The sequence below is a fragment of the Tupaia chinensis genome, unplaced genomic scaffold (assembly GCF_000334495.1).
Source record: "Tupaia chinensis unplaced genomic scaffold, TupChi_1.0 Scaffold148012_1, whole genome shotgun sequence".
Classification (NCBI taxonomy): domain Eukaryota; kingdom Metazoa; phylum Chordata; class Mammalia; order Scandentia; family Tupaiidae; genus Tupaia; species Tupaia belangeri.
Window position 1 is genome coordinate 127991 of NW_006207862.1, and position 22199 is coordinate 150189.

Genomic DNA, 22199 nt, shown 5'->3' on the forward strand with positions numbered 1-22199 from the left:
TTTTTTTTTTTTTGAGAGGTTTTCACTATAGGGCACGTGCGCTCGCCAGACAGAGAGAGAGACATAGAGACAGAAAGTGAGAAATCATCCCCCAGGGGGGATGGTCACACCGCAATCCCTTCTCCTCCATTCTCCTCTCGGGACCTTGGGCACGCACACACACGCACCTGGCGTGAGTTTTAAGCCACCAGGTCTGGGACGTGAACCGCAGTCGACTATGTGGGAGTCCAGCAACATAGCCATTATGCTAACTGCTGGTCCCCTGAACCACCATTCTGATATGCAGCTGTGTCCAGTGCCAGGTCCAGGCCATACAAGGATAATAATAATAATAATAATGTATGTGACCATCAGCAACACTTCTATAGTGGTGAAAGACTTGTAATCCATCTACTCCTCACTGATATTCTTTGTTTATCAGTCACAGATGGTCAGCAAGTTAGCTGTTTAAGAGGTCACATATCCAGAAAAAGTTGAATTTCCATCTACTCTGATTTCCAGTTTAATGATTCACTTAGTCAAACACTTGCTGAGTAATTCCTGTGTTGGATACTGTATATCACTGTGTGATGGAGATGCAACTTAAGTGAGACTCAGCCCTTGCCCCTCATAGACAAGACAACTATATAAACAAATAACTGTAACATAGAGTAATGCAAGCTCTAACAGTTACATCTGAGATTCAGGTTTGTATCAGTGGTTTATAAGAGGTTTCACAGAGGAAAAGAAACTCTAGGAAGGCTGGATAAGATTTCTTCCGGATTAAAAGAATTTAAATTAAAATAATAAATTAAAAAGAGTGTTTTCCAGATAGCTGGGCAGCATATGAGAAAGCATGGTAAGGTCAAAGAAAATAGGTCCACATGGCTGGCACACAGGATATTGGATGGACAGGAGGTAGAGAGAAAATAGGAAGCTGAAGAAGCAGAAAGTGGCCTGCTATGGTTTGAATGTACCAGCAGTTAGTATAATGGCTATGCTACTGAACTCCCATGTAGCTGACTGTGGTTCGAGTCCTGGACCTGGTGGCTTAAACTCATGCCAGGCGCATGTACATGCGTGCCTAAGATCCCAAGAGAAGGGAGGAGAAGGGATTGTGGCATGGCCATCCCCCCAGGGGGTGATTTCTGGCTTTCTATCCCTCTGTCTCTCTTTGTCTTTCTTTCAAGTGCATGTGCCCTATAGCAAAAACTTCTCCAAAAAAAAAAAAAAAGAAAGAAATTTTGTTGTATTGGTTGTAACAATATTAAGAGGATGGAAACTTTTTCTTTTCTTTTCTTTCATTTTTTTTTCTTATTTAATGAGAGAGAGAAGAGAAAGGAGGAAAGGCAGAAAAACAGAAATAGGAATTTTTGACTAGGTCTACCTGTGTCTTGATCCATCTGCCTCAGCCTCACAACTAGCCCAGACTGCCAGTACATAAAACCATGCCCAGAGAATTCAAGTTGGCCTGGGAACCAAACCTGAGTCTCCCATGATGCTTCCAGCCGCTCAAGCAGTAGTGCTATCTGTACACCAATGCTGGTGGGCCCAAGAATAGAAACTTAATCCAACTATAAGATTAAGAGGTGGAGCCTCTGAGAAGTTAACAAGATTAAATAACATCATCAGAGCAGAGTACCCATGATTGAATGAGCTTGGACTTTATCTTCTAAGCAATGAGAAATTATTTCATGGTTCGCATTTCAAACAGAAAAAAATCAGCAGCAAGAATGGACCAGAGAGAAGAAAAATAACGAAGATATGTTTGCCTTTGAGTTCAATCAACAAATGTTTATAACATATAACATACCAAGCATTATACACAGTAATGAAGAAAACACATGTGGCCTCTGATCTCATGGAGCTTAGAATCTCAGTAAAAACTAAAACTGAACTACAGCAGCAGCAGAGTGGATGGACATAGGAGGTCAGATGTAAGAAAGGCATCTATAAGGACACTCACTTCACATAGAAAGTCGGAGAGAAATCTAGGTAACTCCTAAGCTCCTGGTTCAAGTGACTGGGTCAGTAGGTAATATGAAGAAAACTAGACCTGGAAGGGAAACTAATTAGCACCCTGATATTCAGGTGGAGATATGCAATAGTGACAGAATAAATGGTTTCTCAGTACATCCACGTGGACTGGAGAAATGAATTCAAAAGTAACAAGCAGCCAGATGGTTCTAAAAGCCATAGACAGAGCTGGCTCTGTAGCTTAGTGGTTAAGGCAGTTAGATCCCACATGGCTGATCCCAAGTTCATGTCCCAAATCCAGCAGCCTAAGAAACATGCTGGGCACATGGTGGCCAAAGGGAGAAAGGACTGTAGCATGACCAATCCCCATGGAGGATGCTTACTCCTCTCCTTCTCTCTGTCTCTCTCTGGTGAGTGTGTACACTCTCTAGCACAAAATAAACAGAAACAATAAAAGCTATGGACAATAAATGAAATCAAGACCCAATACTGTGGTAGTCAGTAAGTCATGAGCGGGCAGCCCTAAGAGAAAAGCAAAAAGCTCACCTAGCTCCGGTCGCCAGGAGGCGAGGCAATTTGCCATGTTCCTTCCTTGGGGCCTGAGGGAAGCACACAGGGATGATTCGTAGATTTTTCTCATCAAAAAGACCCAAGCAAGCGTTCTGGTCAACACCCTAAATTCCATTAGGGCTATGGACTAATTGGGCAGTCTAATTGGGGCAACCTGGCTCGCATTGGGCATGCGCAATTAGGTGATCAAAGTCCTCATTCTTTACCTGTAAGGAACATGCGCAGGTGCAGGAAAAAAAACGTGTGGATCCGAATTCAAAGGAAGGACATAGCCAGTATAATGGGCCTCCCACTAATGAATATTCATAACCTCTAGTAATAAAATCACGGTTGACCAGTGCCAAGTACAGTTGCCATTTGGCAGTCTGCCTGCCCAGGGGTCTTCTGGATGTATTTCTTTTCTTTCCTATTAAATCATTTTTTATCTACCTACTTTACCTTTGGTTACGGTCTTATTTTGCACCTAGGGACATATCTCTAATTTTAGTGATCTGGACCCGAAGAACCAGGGATTTCACAATGCAGCTTGACACACTCCCATCTGTTAACAATACCACCAACAGATTAAGTTGCTAGTGAAAAAACAAGCGAGTGAAGACAGTTAAAAGTAAATATCTGAGATGAGGGAAAAAGGAATGGTAGAACTGTGTCACAAAAGCTAAAAGAATAATTTTAATAGTCAATAGCATCAACCCACAAAGAGAGATCAATGGTTTTTAATAAATCCAGAGTTGGCAGTCATCACCTACAATCAGTTTTTTAAATATTTTCATTACCCCAAAAAGAAACCTAGTAACCATTAGCATTTACTTCCTACCCTCATTTAATTTCAACCTTTTCCACTCCTGCTCAGCTTTAAGCAATCTATTTTCTGCATCTTCTCCAGATCAGCATATTTTGGATATATGACATAAGTAGAATCATAAAAGATGAAATCTGACTTCTTTCATATTATATCAGTGCTTTATTTATTTTTTATTGCCAAATAATATTCCATGTATGATAATCGTTTTGTCTATCCATGCATCAGTTGATAGACATCTGAACAGTTTTCATTTTTGGTTATTACAAATAATGCCATGAACATTAGTGCACTAGGGTTTGTATGAATACGTTATCGTCTCTCCTGGTTGTATACCTAAGTGTTAAATTGCTTGTTCAAATGATAGCTCTAGGAGGCCTGATAGTTGACAACTTCTTTGTGTCTGGGAGGCTGCTCCCAGCTACTCTGCAGCCGTCACCATGCCACAAAAGGAATATATTGAATTACATCGTAAACACTATGGATGTCGTTTGGATTACTATGAGAAAAAGAGAAAGAAAGTCAGGAAGCTCATGAACATTCAAAGAAGGCAAAAAAGATGATTGGTCTGAAGGCTAAGCTCTGTCATAAACAGCACCATGCTGAGAAAATACAAATGAAAAAGACTATGAAGATGCATAAAGAGAGGAACACCAAACAAAAGAATGACAAAAAGACTTCACAAGGAGCAGTACCTGCCTATCTGCTGGACAGAGAAGGACAGTCCAGAGCTAAAGTACTTTCCAATATGATTAAACAAATACGGAAAGAGAAAGCGAGAAAATGGGAAGTCCCTCTAGCCAAAGTTCAAGCCCAGGGAGAAACAGAAGTATTAAAAGTTATTCGAACAGGAGAGAGAAAGGAGTCATGGAAGAGGATGGCTATAAAAGTTTGCTTTGTTGGAGATGGCTTTACTAGAAAACCACCTAAATATGAATGATTCATTAGGCTAATGGGCTTACATTTCAAGAAGGCACACTTAACACATCCTGAACTGAAAGCCACCTTTTGCCTGCCAATATGTGGTGTAAAGAAGAATCCCTCATCCCCACTATATACAACTTTGGGTGTTATCACCAAAGGTACTGTCATTGAGGTGAACATGAGCGACTTGGGCCTTGTGACACAACAAGGTTATTTGGGGGAAATATGCTCAAGTTACCAACAATTCTGAAAATGATAGATGCATAAATGTTATCTTACTGGTTTGATAGTAGATGCATTCAAATAACTCCTTGTAATTTTTGAAAAAGAAGAAACTAACAAAGCAAAATTATTTTATTTTATTTTTTTAGAGGTTTTTGCTATAGGGCACGTGTGCTCACCAGAAAGACAGAGACAGAGAGACAAAAAGTGAAAAATCACCCCCCAGGGGAGATGGCCAAACCGCAACCCCTTCTCCTCTATTCTACTCTCAGGATCTTGGGCACACACGCACACTTGCCCAGTGTGAGTTTAAGCCACCAGGTCTGGGACTCAAACCACGGTCAAGTATGTGGGAATCCAGCGACATAGCTATTACGCCAACTACTGGTCCCAAAAAATAATTAAAAAAAAATTTATACTAGGGGTCAGCAGATGGCATATCAGTTACATTGCTGGACTCCCACATGGCCAACCACAGTTCAAGACCCAGACTCAGTGGCTTAAAACTCACATGAGGACCGGCAGATGGCATGGTGGTTAAGGTGCTGGATTCCCACATGTCCAACCACAGTTCAAGTCCTGGACCCAGGTGCTTGCTTTCTTACTTTTCCTCTCTTTTTTTTAAAAAAAGATTGTACTAATTACTGAATGTTACTTTATCAATAAAGATCACTCAAGAATGCTGGAACTTTAAGCACTCAGGTAAGTGTCAACCAGATTGAAGTTTGAACCTTAGTGAAGTCACTTTCTGTCTACTAGTTGCATGTTTTTTGGCAAATGCTTTCATTTCTGTGAGTCTCAGGCTCCACATTTGTAAAGCACAATTAACAGAATGTCTTGATCAGAGAGGATTTAACACAGGGCCTAGCGCATGGTAAGTGCTCAGTAAAGAGTCAAACAACCCATTTCAATCATCTATGCCCATTTTCTAGCCTCTATGAAATTGGAATGTGGCTCACCGGAATGTCATGGCAGCAATGGCAATTTCTTTTGTGGTGGTATATAATATAGCAGCATTACTAGAAGTGAATGATGCCCAAGATTCTATCATGGTATCAGATGGGGGAGAGTTACATTTCCCCTTTCAGTTCTGTGATTATTCTGAATAATCAATTTGGAATTTAACACATTCCAAAGTTTGAGTAAAATATTTCCAATATATCAGGAAAAGAACAGTTTTGAGACAAATCAATATTTTGTAAAAACTGGCTTATCAATTCTATTTGTGTATAAAACACATGGGAGAAACCTAGCCAATCAACATAAAACTGACACCAAATGAAATAGTACTTTTATCAAGCTTTGAGTCTAAGAACATACAAATGTTTCTTTAATCATGTCTACAATAATTGTCTATGCTCTTCCATGTAACTGGTTTTTAAAATTTCACATGTCCACATTATTTCTTCTGTTACAGTACAATGTTGGGGAGGAACAGGGCTGGTTACAACAGTCCTCTAAACTGTTTTCTGCTGTCCCTTCTTTCCAATCAAAGATTTGTGGATGTGAGGGATCACACCATCCCCAGCTACAGTCTCCTTGATGAGAAAATCCAACTCTTCATCACCATAGATTGCAAGCTCTAAGTGTCGCAGAGTGATGCCCTTCACTTTGAGATCCTTGGAGATGTTACCTGCCAGCTCCAGTACCTGCAGCCCAGCTCTACGTGAGCAAGACACTGCCTTAGCCTTGGCTTTTCCACTGTTCTTTCCAGCTCTGCCTCTGCTCTTCCATGTGCCCTCCAGCTGCTGCCCTCACCCTGCTTCTGCTCTCCACTCCCTGGAATCTTATCATCCAGCTCATTTCATTCATTCATGCCATTGCCTGATCCTTGTAGGTGGCTTTTATCATTCCTATACTGAATAACTCTATCAGTGTCTCCACAGGGTGGAAAGCTCCCAAAGTTGTTCTTTGAAATTTCTTAATCAGCTCCTCTGTGAGCATTTTCTTTAGTAAAACAGCTATGAGAAAGACTGAAAAGCATTTATGTCAGAAGACAGTTTATGGACCAAGTGCAAAACACAGACCTATTTTGTTTCTCCTGAACAGTCGTTTTTTTAATGGGAACTTTCATATTAAAAATAAATCAAGGGGCCAGCAGGTCACACAGAGGTTAAAGCACTGGGTCCCAAATGGCCAATTCCTCGATTAGAGTCTAGACCCAGTGGCTTGAAAATCACACCTGAGTGCGTGTGAGTACATACCCAAAATCCCAATAGGAGACTGGAGGAGAACTGCAGCATGGTTATGCCCCCCTGGAGGGTGCTTTCTCTCCCTCTCTCTGTCTCTCTGGCAAATGCATGTCCCCTATAGAAAGAAATAAAAAAAGAAAAAAGAAATCAAGACTTCTAGACTTTTTTAAAAATTAGGAAGATCTGGAAATACTAGTCCCCGTTTCCACATGACAGCAAGAAGCTGGAAATGGCACTAACTTCTTCCAGTCAGAACCCACATTTTTCAATATATCACAGCCCCCCTCCCCCCATTACTCAGTGTCCTACAACTGGACTGGTTCATTAATTATCTATTCAGCCCCTGCAGGCATCAAGGTTGTGCCATCTGGTTTAACAAACAAGATTCAAAATGAATTAGCATAGTGCATTAGGTAAGTGGCTTAATATCATGAATGCTAAATGAAATCTTACTTAAGTCACAACTATTTCACTAATGCCAAACTGTCCCCCAAATAAATGCATCCACACTGAGAAAATTACTAGAAGGAAAACATCTAGAAAGTAGAGTTTAAGATGATATTTACTTTCTTCTTAATCTTTGTACTTTTCAGGATTTTCAAAAACCAAGTATGCATTGCCTTCAGAAAAATAGAGACTTAATTCTAAAATTTGTTAGTAAATAACAATTTATAAAATAATGACAAACTGGGGGCCAGCAGTTGGCGTGGTGGTTAAGGGGGCTGGACTCCTATATGGCCAACCACAGTTTGAGTCCTAGACCTGGTGGCTTACTTTCTCTTTCTCTCTCTCTCTTCCTCTCTCTCTCTCACTCTGTCCCTCTCTGGTCAAATTTAAAAATAAATAAAGTGTGGACCAGCAGTTAGCGTACTGGCTATGTCGTTGGACTCCCATGTAGTCAACTGCGGTTCGAGTCCTGGACTTGGGGGCTTAAACTCATGCCGGGCGCGTGTGCATGCATGCCCAAGATCCTGAGAGGAGAATGGAGGAGAAGGGATTGTGGTGTGACCATCCCTCCTGGAGGGTGATTTCTCGCTTTCTATCTCTCTGTCTCTCTTTGTCTTTCTGGCAAGCGCATGTGCCCAATAAGAAAAAAACCTCTCCAAAAAAAAAAAAAAGAAAGAAAGAAAAGGAAAGAAAAAATAGCTTAAAAAATAAATAAATAAAGTTAAATAAGATAATTCTTTAAAAAAAAATAATGACAAACCACTAGTGCCTAAAGTTCAAATTTTGACCAATAGAAAAAACTAATTTAAGTGTGCATCAATGAGGTCACAAAAACACGGATCAAACACCAGATGAACCATGTTCATAGCAAATTCTAATGTCAAGCAGGCTCATGCAATGCCACATACTTTCCTTAGAACTTAGGTGAAGCTGCCTTGGCAACAGTTGTCTATTCTAACCCAACATGAGATTGAGTGTATCAGTTAAGGCTAGATAAATGTTTGCAGAGCAGCCTTGCTCACCAGATCCCTATTTATGAAGATACTATAAGAAGAGGCTTCCAGTGTGCAAATGCTTCATTCACTCCCTCAATTCAAGATGCTTTGTAGACTTCCCAACCATTTACCATTGTCTTTTGCAGAGCCAACAAATTAACAATAAAAGAGGCCAACAACACCAGGGGACTTCTCCCCACCACCCACTTTTTCTCTAACTCCATCAAAGAAACACAGAGACCTGTACAAAGAGGAAAAACTTTTGCAATCTATTCCAAATTATTCACTTACAAAAAGATGCTCAGAGAGGTTATTTTTCAGAAAATTACAGAACTTATATTTGAATCCAAGCCCCTTGACTCCATTTCCTGTTTTCAGGTACACTTTCTCACTTACAAGCAAGACATTAAGTGGCAAATTCCTACACTCATTTTGATTTTATCAGATCCTACTTAGAATCATTTCCATTTTGGTTCCAAACATACATAAGCAAATACTATGTAACATAACATCCAAGTCCCCAACTCCTACCTTTTGGTCCTGCCTTTAATGACAGAAAGTCAAGCAATAATTACGGGGAAATAAAAATAATTTTTGTCACTCATAATCTCCTTTTCTTTTTCAAGTTTTCTTAGTTATTATAAAACATTACTTGGGACCAGCAGATGGCAAAATGGTTATGTCGCTAGACTCCCACTAAGTTGACCATGGTTCAAGTTCCGGACTGATGGCTTAAAACTTATGCTGGGCACATGTGCGTGTGTGCCCAAAATCCTGAGAGGAGAATTGAGAAGGGACTGCAGAGTGGCCATCCCTCCTAGGGGGTGATTTCTCATTTTCTGTCTCTCTCTATGTCCCTCTGGCGAGTACACATGCCCTATAGCAAAAATCTCTCCTAAAAAACAAATTACTTAAATATGCCGCTTCTAATTGTGGTAGTTAAGGAAACTGTTTCCCACATGGCCAACTGCAATTTGAATCCCAGCCTGATGGCTCAAAGAACATGCTAGGAACATTTGCATATATGCCCAAGGATGGAGAGATAGAGTTATAGTTAAATCACTCTTGTGGGGCCAGTAGGTAGCATAGTGATTGAGGCACTGGGCTACCACATGGCCAACCATGGTTCAAGTCCTAGACCTGGTGCTTGCTTTCTCACTTTCCCTCTCTCTCTCTCTGTCTTTGTGATGAATTGAAAAATAATAATAGTAATAAATAAAATTAAATAAATATTTAAAATAAATAAATATTGTATATTTGTAAATGTAGATGAGGAGGAAAAGAACACTGGATAATCTGAATATAATCTTTAGTAGATGCTTCAAATAGAGAGCAAATTAGGAATCTGTGACTCGGGGGGCTATGACTATTTTTTCCCTCATAGCCATGACAAGCAGTAACTGGCACATAGTAAATCCGTAAGAGGCACGAACACTAAGAGAGAATTTGTCAGGTTTTCATTGTCAAAATTGATTTTGAAATGTGAATTTCTGGGGCCAGCAGGTGGTGTGGTGGTTAAGACCCTAGACTCCCACATGGCCAACTGAAGTTTGAGACCCAAACCCAGCAGAGCTTGAAAATCACACCAGGCATGTGTACAGGTGTGCTCAAAAATCCAAAAGAGAGTTGGAAGAAGAAAATGGAGAAGGGACTGCAGTATGGCCATCCCACCTGAGGGGTGACTTTTCACTCTGGTGAGTGCATGTACCCTATGACAAAAACCTAAAAAAAAAGAAGGAAAAAGAAAAAAAATGTGAATTCCTACCTTAGCAGGCAAGTTTCTATATGCCTATTAATCAATAAATATACTAAAGATTTAAATAACCATCACATAGTTAGCTAGTCCTCTTAAGAAATCCAAAGTGTCTCCCCGGGCAAATATACTTCATTAATTGCTGGGGAGATCTGATATAAATTCTTTCTGAGTTCTCCTAAATAGCTGATTCCATTAAAAATATCTTCTTTTTCTTTGTTTCTTCTTTCTTTTCTTCTTTTAGAGAATTTTTTGCTGTAGGGTGTGTGTACTCACCAGAGACACACAGAGAGACAAAGAGCTAGAAAGTGAGAAATCACCCCCCAGGGCGGGATGGCCATGCCACAATCCCTTCTCCTCCATTCTCCTCTTGGGATTTTGGGCAGGCATACACACGCACCTAGTGTGAGTTTAAGCTGCCAGGTCTGAGAATCAAACTGCAATCTACTACATGGGCGTTCAATGACATAACCATTATGCTATCTGCTATTCCCATTTCTAATTCTTTTTTTTTTTTTTTTTTTTTTATAGTTATAGGGTGCGTGCACTCGCCAGACGGACAGAGACAGAGAGACAGAAAGCGAGAAATCACCCCCCAGGGAGGAATGGTCACGCCGCAATCCCTTCTCCTCCATTCTCCTCTCGGGATCTTGGGCACGCACGCACACGCGCCCGGCGTGAGTTTTAAGCCACTGACACGCACCCGGCGTGAGTTTGAAGTCACCGGGTCCGGGACTGAACTGTGGTCGACTACATGGGAGTCCAGCAACATAGCCATTATGCTAAAAAGAGAAATAAATTAGAGATGTTTAATGTATCTCTTGCATCTTGTCCTTTTTAGATTCATTCTTGAAATTTTGATCTAAGAATTTTATGTATAAGATACTATGCAAGTGACACTTCTCTGGTGACACAAAGATGCACAGTATTAGAGCATATAGCCTAGAACAGCATCAGGACCACATCAACTATCGTACCTAGAGGGAGGTATAACTTGGCACTATTCAGGGTCAAGTGGACAGAAAGCTCATCTAGCTTTTGGGATCAGGGAGTCAGTATGTGAATTGACTCTTAAAACATAGGTAAAATTTCTGAAGGGAGAAAGCCATCTTGGAAGAATATACAGTGTGTACTGAAGCAGAAGCGAGCACACTAAAGTTTGTTCATGAAGCACAAAGAATCTCACTAGGCTCATCCAGACTTAATGGGAGGTGGGAGACCAACGTGGTAGGTAAAATCAGCAGCGGATTCTGATTTTGGCTTCTCCACTGCCAAAGGAATATTGTTAGAAACACATTGAGGCCAGCAGGTGGCATGGTGGTTGAGATGCTGCACACATGGCCAACCACGGTTTGAGTCCCAGGCTCAGCAGCTTGAAAATCACTGCAGGTGTGTGTGCATATATGCCCAAAATCCTGGGAGGAGACTAAAGGAGAGAGGATTGTGGCACGGCCATCCCCCTGGGGGGAGGGGGTGATTTCTCACTTTCCCTCTCACTGTCTCGCCCTATTGCTATGGTAAAAATCTTTAAAAAAGGAAAGAAAAGAAATACATTGATTGTATCTGAGAACACGTTTGCTCATTTTTAAAGGAGGGAATTGAATTAGAACATCTCTGAGGTCTATATCCAACTCTGAATCTATGCTTCTAGGCTGAGGGTTGCCAATTTTTTTCTATAAAGGGCCAGATAGTAAATATTTTAGGCATTGCAGACCATACTGCCTGTCACAAGTTATCAACACTGTTGTTAAGAGGAAATATTGTAGGGCCAGCCCATAGTTCAGTGGTGAGGGAGCTGGATCTCACATGGTCAACTGTGTGGTCAAATCCTGGCCCTGGTAGCTGCAGGGAAAAAAGAAACACAAATATTGAGTGTGCATGTGTGCATGCTCCAAATTCACACAGAATGTGCAAATGGAGAAAGAATTGGTATAAACATGCTCTGTTAAGGGGCACTTTCTTCCTCCCTCTCTTTGTCTCTCCATCTCACTCTGGAAAATGCATGTACCTGCTGGCAATTAATTTATTTTTATTTTTATTTTTGGAGAGGTTTTTGCTATAGGGCACATGCGTTCGCCAGACAGACAGAGAGAGACAGAGAGACAGAAAGCGAGAAATCACCCCCCAGGGGTGATGGCCACGCCACAATCCCTTCTCCTCCATTCTGCTATGTCACTGGACTCCCATGTAGTTGACTGTGGTTCAAGTCCCGAACCCTGTGCGTGCCCAAGATTCTGAGAGGAGAATGGAGGAGAAGGGATGTGGTGTGGCCATCCCCCCTGAGGGGTGAATTCTCACTTTACGTTTCTATGTCTCTCTATCTTTCTGGCGAGTGCACGCACCCTATAGCAAAAACCTCTCCAAAAATAAATAAATAAATAAATAAAAAGGAAATGTTATGATGAAAGTAGCCATAAAATATATGTAAATAAATAGACACACAAGTGTCTCAATAGACCCTTTTTTAGAGTTACCAGAGGGTGCGTGCACTTGCAGAGAGAAACAGAGAGAGAGAGAGGAGAAAACACCCTCAATGGGGCATGGTCACAGCACAATCACGTCTCCTCCATCTCTCTCTTGCCTTTTGGGATTTGGGGCACATGAGCGCAGAACTCAGGTGTGTCTTTCAAGCCATGGGGTCCAGAATTGAAACATGCAGTCAGCCATGTGGGATCCAGCCAGTCGCTTTAACCACCAAGGCACCAAGCCACCGGCTAACCACAACTTTCTTTATGGACACTAAAATGTTAATTTTGCATAATCTGACATGTCATAAAATATTATTCTCCTTTTAATTCCAAATATTTCAAAATATAAACACTGTTCTTAGCTTCTGGGCAGTACAAAGTTTGGCATGCTACAGTTTGCTGACTCCTGCTCTTCATAGAGAAATACTAAGACCAGAATGGGGTTAGGAGTATGATAAGCCCTTTTAAGAGCTAAAATAAGGAATTTAATCTAGAAGATAATGAGGAGGAGGAGGCATAGATGGTTTCTGAGCAAGAAAGTATTGGCATTAAGCTGTACTTAAGAAGATTTACTTGGTACTAATGAATGGAAAGAAGAGATGAGAAAATAGCAATCAGCCTAAACTAGGCTAGAAGTTTTAAAGAAGTACGAGAAGAAAAAATACATGGAAAGATCAACTGGACATTACTTGAATAAAAGAAAAGGTTTATTTATTTGGCCAGTATAAAGACAGATAATTTACAGACAAGAAGGAGGGAAAAGATTTTTTTTTCCTTCTCATTCCTCAGTGCCATCAATGTTGTATGATACATGAGCACAATAGACTAATACAGGAACTTGCCTTTTTATGGCTGCATTAGAATAGCCCAAGCTGGAGCTCCCTGCTCAGAGATACTTTTCTTGTGTATGTTAGGTAAAATGTTGCGTTCATGTTTTAGGTTTAGAGATGCAATAAATACTGCAGTTTTAGAGAGGATGTTTATTTATTTATGGCTCCTTTGACTCCAGAGACTTCCCAAATAGGAAAGAGTATTCATCTGGTATACAGAGATACATCATTGCTCTGAGTATTTTAAAAGCACTCTGCTGACTATGACTCAGAATCTTTATCTATCCTTTCTTGTTCTGACAGAGAAAAAAATTTCAGGGCTGTGAATCCAACTGATTCATCTTTAAAGTTTCTAAGTACTTTGCAAGTAATCTCACTTTATGGGAATGGGATTCTAGAACTCAAATTTGGAAAACTGGGTGGGAGTTGAAGGAAGGAGAGGTGGAAACAGACATGAATACAAGTAGTTCAGATTCATGACAGTATCTATTAAGAATCACAGGCAAGTCTTACAGGAACACAAAGAAAGGCGAGAGTAATTCCCTCAGTAGTGTAGACATGGCTTCATGGAGAGAGTGGCATCTGGCCTCTTCCAACAGGAGAGGAAGGGCAATTCCAGGCAGTGGGAAGAATGCAAATAATGACAACAAAAAGATGGGGGGAAATATTGGACTTATCTTTCTTATCTCGAAAGTGGCACATGTTCCTTGTTAGGGTAAAAGCAATGTGAAGAAAAAAAATTTAACCTGAAATTCCATCACATCTTAGTATATACCACTTATAGCACACTATTAAAACAAAAGGGATCATTCTAAGCATATTACTCTGGATTTTTTTCTCTCTCTTTACTTTTTTGAATTGTCAGAGGGAACATGCATTCACCAGAGGCGGTTTTTATAAACATAATTAAGAACAAGAGACTATCAAAACTATAGCAGATTTTTAAAAAGATCCAAATGGAATTCTGGAAGGGAAAAATACTGTCATTTAAATGAAAAACTCAGTAGATAGGATAAATGGCATATCAGGCACAACTGCATGAGAATTAGCAAATCTAAAGAGGTGAAGAAATTACCAAATGAAAAATATAAACTGTTAAGAGACATGGAGGATAGAATGAAGAAAATCCAATTTATTTTAATTAGTGTTCCAAAGGGAGGGAATAAAATCAGGGAAAAGGCAAAATTCAAAAAGGGAGAGGGGCTAGCAAGTGGCATGGTGGTTAAAGCACTGGACTCCCACATGGCTGACCACAGTTTGAATCCCAGGCCTGACAACTTGCTAAGAAATTTCTAGAATTTCTTTTTTAAGTCAATTCTAAAAATCAAAAAGCCCATGGGCCAGCCAGGTGGTGTGGTCATTAAGGCTGCTGGATCCCACGTGGCCAACTGCACAGATCGAATTCCAAACCCAGTGGCTTGAGAAACACATCGGGTCCATGTGCATGTGTTGCCAAAATCCTGAGAGAATGAAGAAAGGACTGCAGAGTGGCCATCCTCGCTGGGGTGATGATTTCTCACTTTCCCTTTCTCTCTCTCTCTCTGTCTCTCTGTCTCTCTCTCGTGAGTGCCTGTGCCCTATAGCAAATCTAAACAAAGAAAATAATCAGAAAGCCTGCCTAAAAAAAAAACAAATTATTCCCTTTCTATTTTCCCACCATAGTCTGCAAAAGGGCCTTTGGCCTCCTTTGAGTATATGTTTGCTCCCTGGTTTCAAAGGCTGATGAACTGGTTCGCAATCCCAGCCCAAGTCCATCAGAAGCTTATATCTCTCAGGAATAGAATCCAGGCTTCGTAAAGCATAAAAAGCGTGATGAAATAGCAGCATTACTCATAATAGCCAAAGTGGAAGCTACCCAAATGCCCACTGATGGATGAATGAATGGATAAAGTATGGTATATACATACCATGGAATATAATCCAGCTTTAAAAAAGGAAGGCAATTCTGACATGCTACAACAGTAATGAACCTTGAATACATTATCATGTCAAGTGAAATAAGCCAATCACAAAGGGTCAAATACCGTGTGACTCTATTTACATAAGGTATCTAGAGTTGAATAAGTACAGGGAGAAAGTATAATGGTGGTTGCTAGGGGCAGGGAAAAGGGAGAGAAAATGGAAAGGTTCCAGAGGTTTGTGTTGGTAATGGTTGTACAACAATGTGAAGGTACTTAATGCTGCAGAACTGTACACTTAAAAAATTATTAAAAAGATAAAATTTATGTTATGTATATTCTACCACAGAAAACATTTTTTTAAACTTAAAGAAAGAGACAAAGGGGGACCAACAATTGACGTAATGGCTATGTCGCTGAACTCCCATGTAGCCGACCGCAGATCAAGTCCTGAACCCAGTGGCTTAAACTCACGCCGGGCGCATGTGCATGAGTGCCCAAGATCCGGAGAGGAGAATGGAGGAGAATGAATTGTGGCATGGCCATCCCCCCGGGGGTGATTTCTTGCTTTCTATATCTCTGTCTCTCTCTGTCTTTCTGAAGAGTGCACATGCCCTATAGCAAAACCTCTCCAAAAAAAAAAAGAAAAGAAAAAAAGAAAGAAAACTAAGAGACAAAGGGCCAGCAGGCAGCATAGAGGTTAAGGAGGCTGGGTCCCACATGGTCAACTATGCGGTCTGAGTCCTGGACCCAGGGGCTTGAAAATCACTCTGGGTGCATGTGTGTGCATACCAAAAATTCTGACAGAAGAGAAAAGGGATTACAATGTGGCCATCCTCCCGGAAGGTAATTTTTCACTTTCTCTCTCTTTGTCTCTGTCTCCAGAGAGAGATGCTCTCTATAACAAAAATTAAAAAAAAAAAAACTAAAGACGAGTAAAATCTTAAAAAACATAGGGAGAGGGCTAGCAGTTGATGGTGGTTAAGGCACTGGACTCCCACAAGGCTGACCACCGTTCGAATCCCAGGCCTGGCGACTTGCTTTCTCACTCTCTCTCTCTGTCTTCCCCTGGTCTAACTGAATAATAATAATAAATTAAATTAAATTAATAATTACTTAAGAAAAAAAAGGGGGAAATTATAATAACCTACAGCAAAATAACAATTAGAATGATAGCTGATTAGAACACACTGGATATAATATCTTCAAAGTACTAGGAAAAATATTACTATCAGTCTAGACTTATATAGCCAATAATCTTTCAAAGAAAAGGCAAAATAAAGATATTTTCAGGCAAATAAAAACCTAGAGTGGCTATGGGAGTGGGATCCTACATAGCTGACTATATTTAGAATCCTGGCCAGCTTGAAAAATATATTGGGTGTATGAGTATGTGCCCAAAAGCCTGATGGGATAGAGAGGAGACTATGCAGTGACCACACCCCACTTGGGGGTGCTTTTCTCCCTTTTCCTCTCTCTGGCAAGTAAAAAGTGAGATAAAGGGAAAGAAAAGAAAATGGTAACCTTGGATTAAGTAGGTAAGACAACAGTGTCTAATCCGTGGGGAAAAAATCAAGACAAAAAAATCTTACACAATAGTATACAAGGGGCAATGGAATAAAAGTTCTTTTAAAATCTGACTTTGAAGTATACATGGTTTAAAAATGTCTAGAAGGACTAGAAATAGTGGGTATAACTTCCAAACTAGTAGTGTGATCTCCTGAATTTCATTTTCTACTCTCCTACTCCCATGTTTGATAGGCCATCTGAAAGAGTCTTTCTTTCAAGCAAGAGATACTGAGCTAGACCATTATCTGACATAATATAAATTATTAATTAAATACTCATTTAATATTTGTAATATTTAGGGACCAGCAGTTGGTATAATGGCTATGTTGCTGGACTCTTATGTAGTCGACTGTGGTTCAAGTTCTGGATCCGGTGGCTTAAACTCACACCGGGCGCATGTGCTTGTGTGTCCAAGATCCCAAGAGGAGAATGGAGGAGAAAGGGATTGCAGTGTGGCCATCCCCCCTGGGGGGTGATTTCTCTCTTTCTCTCTGTCTCTCTCTGTCTTTCTGGCGAACGCATGTGCCCTATAACAAAAACCTCTCCCTGCCTCAAAAAAATGATAATATTTAATAAACAAGGGGGCTGGCGGTGGTATCATGGTTAAAGGGCACTGGACTCCCACATGCCTGACCACAGTTCAAGTCGTGGGCCTGGTGGTTTGCTTTCTCTCTCTTTCTCTCCCTTTCTCTGTCTCTCTCTGGTCAAATTGGAAAATTATAATAATAATAAAGTTAAATAAAGTAATTATTTAAAAAACACTTAATAAGCTAAATTGGCTATTTCAGAATATGATGAATTCTATTTCACAAATGCACCATACTTCTCAGATTTATCTAGAAGATTGATTCTATCTTACTTTTGCTTAGGCTAAAATCTCAAATCCTAATCCCCAGTTCTAACTTCTAAATTGGAGGGAGGTAGTGGCAGGGATTATACATGTTTCCCCTCATTATTGCTACAAACAAAAGAGACAGCTATTAAAAATGTAAATGACTGCTATGGGAAACTAGCAATCAAAAAAGGTTCAGGCACCTAAAACTGTGAGTGATATTTTCCCCACAGTTGGTAGAACTGTATATTCCACAACATATGGAATTCTACTGAAAGCTTTCATTGGCATTTTGCCTTGTTGAGTAAAAGTTAGAAACTACGCTTAGACATTAAATTAAAAAAAAAAATCAAAACTGCCTTTTCGTTAGACTAACATTTAATATGTGACTTAAAATCATTGAAACATAATTGTTAATGATAATATCTAATACTCATTGAGTTATTAACTATGTGTCAAAAATTGCTCTAAACATTTTAACAAACTCACTTAACCTTCACAATAACTCTATGATTCAGGCACAATCTTGTTTTACAGAGAACCATGAGAAATAGAGATTAAATCACTTCCTCAATGTTACTTATTTTAAAGGTATAAATGGTGGGATTTGAGTCTAAGGAGTTTAATTCTTAACTATTACATTCTACTGCCTCCCATGATTCTTGACATGTTTCTATGTTGATTTATCTAGTATCTGTATGTAAAGTCTGATTTTGATATTTGCTAACAGATTCTATTACCGATACATTTTGTTAGATGTGACTATTCTGGTCATTTGCAAAGGATCAAAACTAATAGAGAATTCGGATTCTGTTTTATTTGTATTTAAACCTACAAATTCTGTATAATCCTGTGTTGGGCTGGACAGGATTATTTCCATCTGCACCCCAGGATCCTGGAATTTATTCATTCAGGAAACATGAACTGGGTGGTCTTATTGCATGCAACACCCTTTGCTAAGCAATGATTTATAGTTACTTTCCTAATTGGCAGTTAAATTCTACAAAGATTTGCTCAAGCATGATACATATTTATCTAAAGAAGCCTAAAACAACAGTGGTAGGGAAAAAGCAAATGGTCTTCTTACTTGTTCATTCAATGAGTATTTTTCAAGACATAGTAATATGTCAAGCATCATGATGGGTGCTAAAAATTCAGGGACAAACATAACACAGCCAATATTTGCCCCAAGGGCTCTGGTGAGGAGAAAGATGTTAAACAATAATTAATTAATTAATAATATATAACTAATTACAATCATGATAAACATAAGGAAAAAATATAGAAACCACATGATAAAGGGACCTACCTTAGTTTAGAGATAGCCAGGGAAAGTGTCCCTAAAACAAATATACTCTTTTATTTTTTTGGAGAGATTTTTGCCATAGGGCGCATGTGCTCGCCAGAAAGACAAAGAGAGACAGAGAGGTAGAAAGTGAGAAATCACCCCCCCAGGGTGGATGGCCATGCCACAATCCCTTCTCCTCCATTCTTCTCTCAGGATCTGGGGCACAAACGCACACGCACCCAACTTGAGTTTAAGCCACTGGGTCTGGAACTTGAAACACGGTTGACTACATGGGAGTCCAGCAACATAGTCATCACACCAACTGCTGGTCCCCAAATGTACTCTTAAAATGGAACCTGAGGATTTTTAGAAATTAGTCAAGTAAAAAAGTACCGAAGAGTAGTTTAGGCAGAAAGAAAAGTACATATGAACACCCACAGGAAGCACTATTCTTTGGAAAAAATGCAAACACATTTAGTGGGGCTAGAAGATGGTGTAGTAGTTAAGGTGCTAGGCTCCCACATGGCCGACTCAGACCTGGCAGCTTTCCTTCTCACTTTTTCTCTCTTCTCTGTCTCTCTCTGGTGAGCCCAGATGCCCTATATCAAATTAAAAAATAATAATAATAAAGTTAAATAATTCTTTTTTTAGAATTATTTTATATAACTTTATTTATTTATTTACTTATTTTAATTTGACCAGAGAGGTACAGGATGAGAGAGAGACACAGAAAGCAAGCCACCAAAGTCCAAGACTCAAACCACGCTGAGTTGGCCATGTGGGAATCTAGCACCCTTAAACACCATGCCATTGGCAGGTCTCAAGTAATTCTTTTTTTTTTTTTTTTGGAGAGGTTTTTTTTTCGCTATAGGGCGCGTGCGCTCGCCAGACAGAGAGAGACATAGAGACAGAAAGCGAGAAATCACCCCCCAGGGGGGATGGTCACGCCGCAATCCCTTCTCCTCCATTCTCCTCTCGGGATCTTGGGCACGCACGCACACGCGCCCGGCGTGAGTTTTTTTTAAGCCACCGGGTCCGGGACACGAACCACGGTCGACTATGTGGGAATCCAGCGACATAGCCATTACGCTAACTGCTGGTTCCCTTATTATTATTTCTTAATTTAACAAGAGAAGAAGAGAAAGAGAAACTGAGAGAGCAAGCCACCAGGTCCGAGACTCAAACCTTGGTCGGTCATGTGGGAGTCCAGCACCTTAAGCACCATACCACCTGCCAGCCCCAGGGACAATATCTTATACATACTAGCATCATTCACAATACCTAGTAATATGCATAGCTAGAATATAATAAATAACTTTTCTATTTGGGGAGATGTTGTTAGTCTAGATATTTTCTACTAGCCCATTCGTATATCCCTATCTACATTAACTGCATGAATAAAAATATGTTTGTCCACCTGGTGGATAAAAGATGAGCCAGTTTCCAAGGATGGGAAAGGGACAGTGACAAGGCTGGAAACATAGGGAAGCTAAATAATAGAAGTCCCTCAACTCTCAACATGCCATTTGTCTTTCTTCACAGCAATCTTACTCATGGGAATAATTTAAGCTTATTTCAAAAGAAGGAAGACTTGGAATGTGGCCAGATGTGGTAAGAACTGCAGTGAAATTCAACCACTTTCCTCTTGAAAGACATTGGACTGGAAATTTTACCAATGGGGAATTCTCTAAGGGTCAAAGACTCTATTTTCTGCAACTTAATGATATTTGTAAAACATCTTTAGTTCTAAAACTCACCACCTCTATACACATACACACGCCCTACACTCATACCAATCCAATGAGCTAACTTTTCGTAAAAGTGACAAAGAATTTTTTTGTAATCTAGAAGTCTAAAATATTTAACCAGCACAATATCATGCCATTTACAAATCTATTTCCCTTTGTGATTACATATAAATTTGATATATAGCAACATTTGAAGTCAGGAAAAGAGAGTTACTATGCCTTCCAGTGGAGGCAAGAGATAGTGAACTGCCCTCAAGAACATAAAATGACTAGCTAGTTTACCAAGTATCAAAGCACATACCATAATTAAGGAACTACGATAAGCATAGAACCAGAAATATCAAGAACCTAACCCAATCCTTGTCCTCAAGAAACCAACAAACTTAAGGGAGGCACCCTAGGCGAGCAGGCAAGGAAGGAGAAGAGCAACTACAATCACATCAATCATCCAAAAGACACGAGGACACAAAATCTACAAAGTTTTTACAGTGGACTAGAAAGAAGGCAATGAATCTCCAATTTCTTATGTCTAATTATCTGAAGAGTCTTTAAAACGTTCATGGAAAAGTATGCTTTGCAAAAACCACACTAGGATTTCAAAAAAATTTATGCACCAAAATAAACTTGTACTTTAATTCCATTTTTTCACAAACTTCTTTAAGTCCCCTCATCTTAATCCCCTTTCATCCAACTCTGTCATACTCTAACCCTCTGTATGACACAGTGCACACACTGAACCTAATTTAATCAATGATTATTTGACTCTATGTATTTATAAGTATGTTGAGACTAGTTCTTTCAGGAACTAGCCCATTCTTTTGAAATTATTTCATGCCTCACTGAAACGGCAGTTAGCCAACTAGACCACAACTCCTTGAACAGCATATGCCAGATAAAGTTGTGGGATTTTGTAAGAGTCTGGGTTTCCTCATTTTTCTTTGCAAATTCATGAGCAGAAAAGTGAATTAGAGGTGGTTAGTGTCTTCTTTTTTTTTTTTTTTTTAAATTTGCCAGAGGGTGTGTCAACAGGCTGGAGACGGAGAAAAAGATAAAGTGAGAAAGCAACTGACCCCCCCCACTCCTGCCATGGGGAATGGTCAAGTCACAATCCCTTCTCCATTTCTCCCATCTTTGGGGATTTTAAGCACACACACATACATGTCCAGTGTGTTCCTCAAGCCAGCAGGTCTAGGACTAAACCACAGAGTTGACCATGTGGGATCCAGCTGCCTTAACAACCCTGCCATCCTGATTGGACTTTTCTTTTTTCTAATAGTGAAAAAGAATGTGTGTATCCATATATAGTTAAATTTATATTTCTATCAAAGAAATTTAAATTTCTTAGGTTGTTGGGAAAGCCATAACTTTTCTTTTTAAATAATTATTTATTTAGGGACCAGCTGATGGCATGATTATGTTGCTGAACTCCCACGTAGTTGACTATGGTTTGAGTCCTGACTCGCCAGTTTGAAACTTACACCGAGCGCATGTGTGTCCAAAATCCCGAGAGGAGACTAGAGAAGGGACTGCGGCATGGTCATCCCCCTGGAGGGTTATTTCTTCCTTTCTGTCTCTCCGGTGAGTGCCACACACTTATAGCAAAAACCTCTCTTAAAAAAAAAAAAAAAAAAAAAGAATTATTTTGGGACCAGCACTGGCGTAATGGCTATATCACTGGACTCCCGTGCAGTTGACCATTGTTCGA

At 39.9% G+C, this 22199-nt stretch overlaps 2 protein-coding genes across 3 annotated transcripts in view; both read right to left on the reverse strand.

Annotated features, from left to right (window-relative positions):
* VCL (vinculin) overlaps nt 1-22199 on the reverse strand; it is a 134243-nt gene that overhangs the window by 96807 nt on the left and 15237 nt on the right. The window lies entirely within an intron of this gene.
* Nucleotides 5924-6418, reverse strand: LOC106734061 (histone H2A.V-like). Its single transcript, XM_014584829.1, has 2 exons — nt 6299-6418; nt 5924-6219 (listed from the first exon to the last, which is right to left on the reverse strand). The coding sequence occupies exons 1-2, from the start codon at nt 6416-6418 to the stop codon at nt 5932-5934; spliced, it is 408 nt and encodes a 135-aa protein (XP_014440315.1). The 3' UTR covers nt 5924-5931.

Bases quoted from the DNA above. Each gene is read 5' to 3' on its own strand.
- LOC106734061 (XM_014584829.1), bottom strand. From the start codon at position 6,418: ATGCTCACAGAGGAGCTGATTAAGAAATTTCAAAGAACAACTTTGGGA. The intron at 6,220-6,298 runs GCAATGGCATGA...TGAGGGCAGCAG, and splicing joins AAGCCACCTACAAGGATCAG to CTGGAGGGCACATGGAAGAG.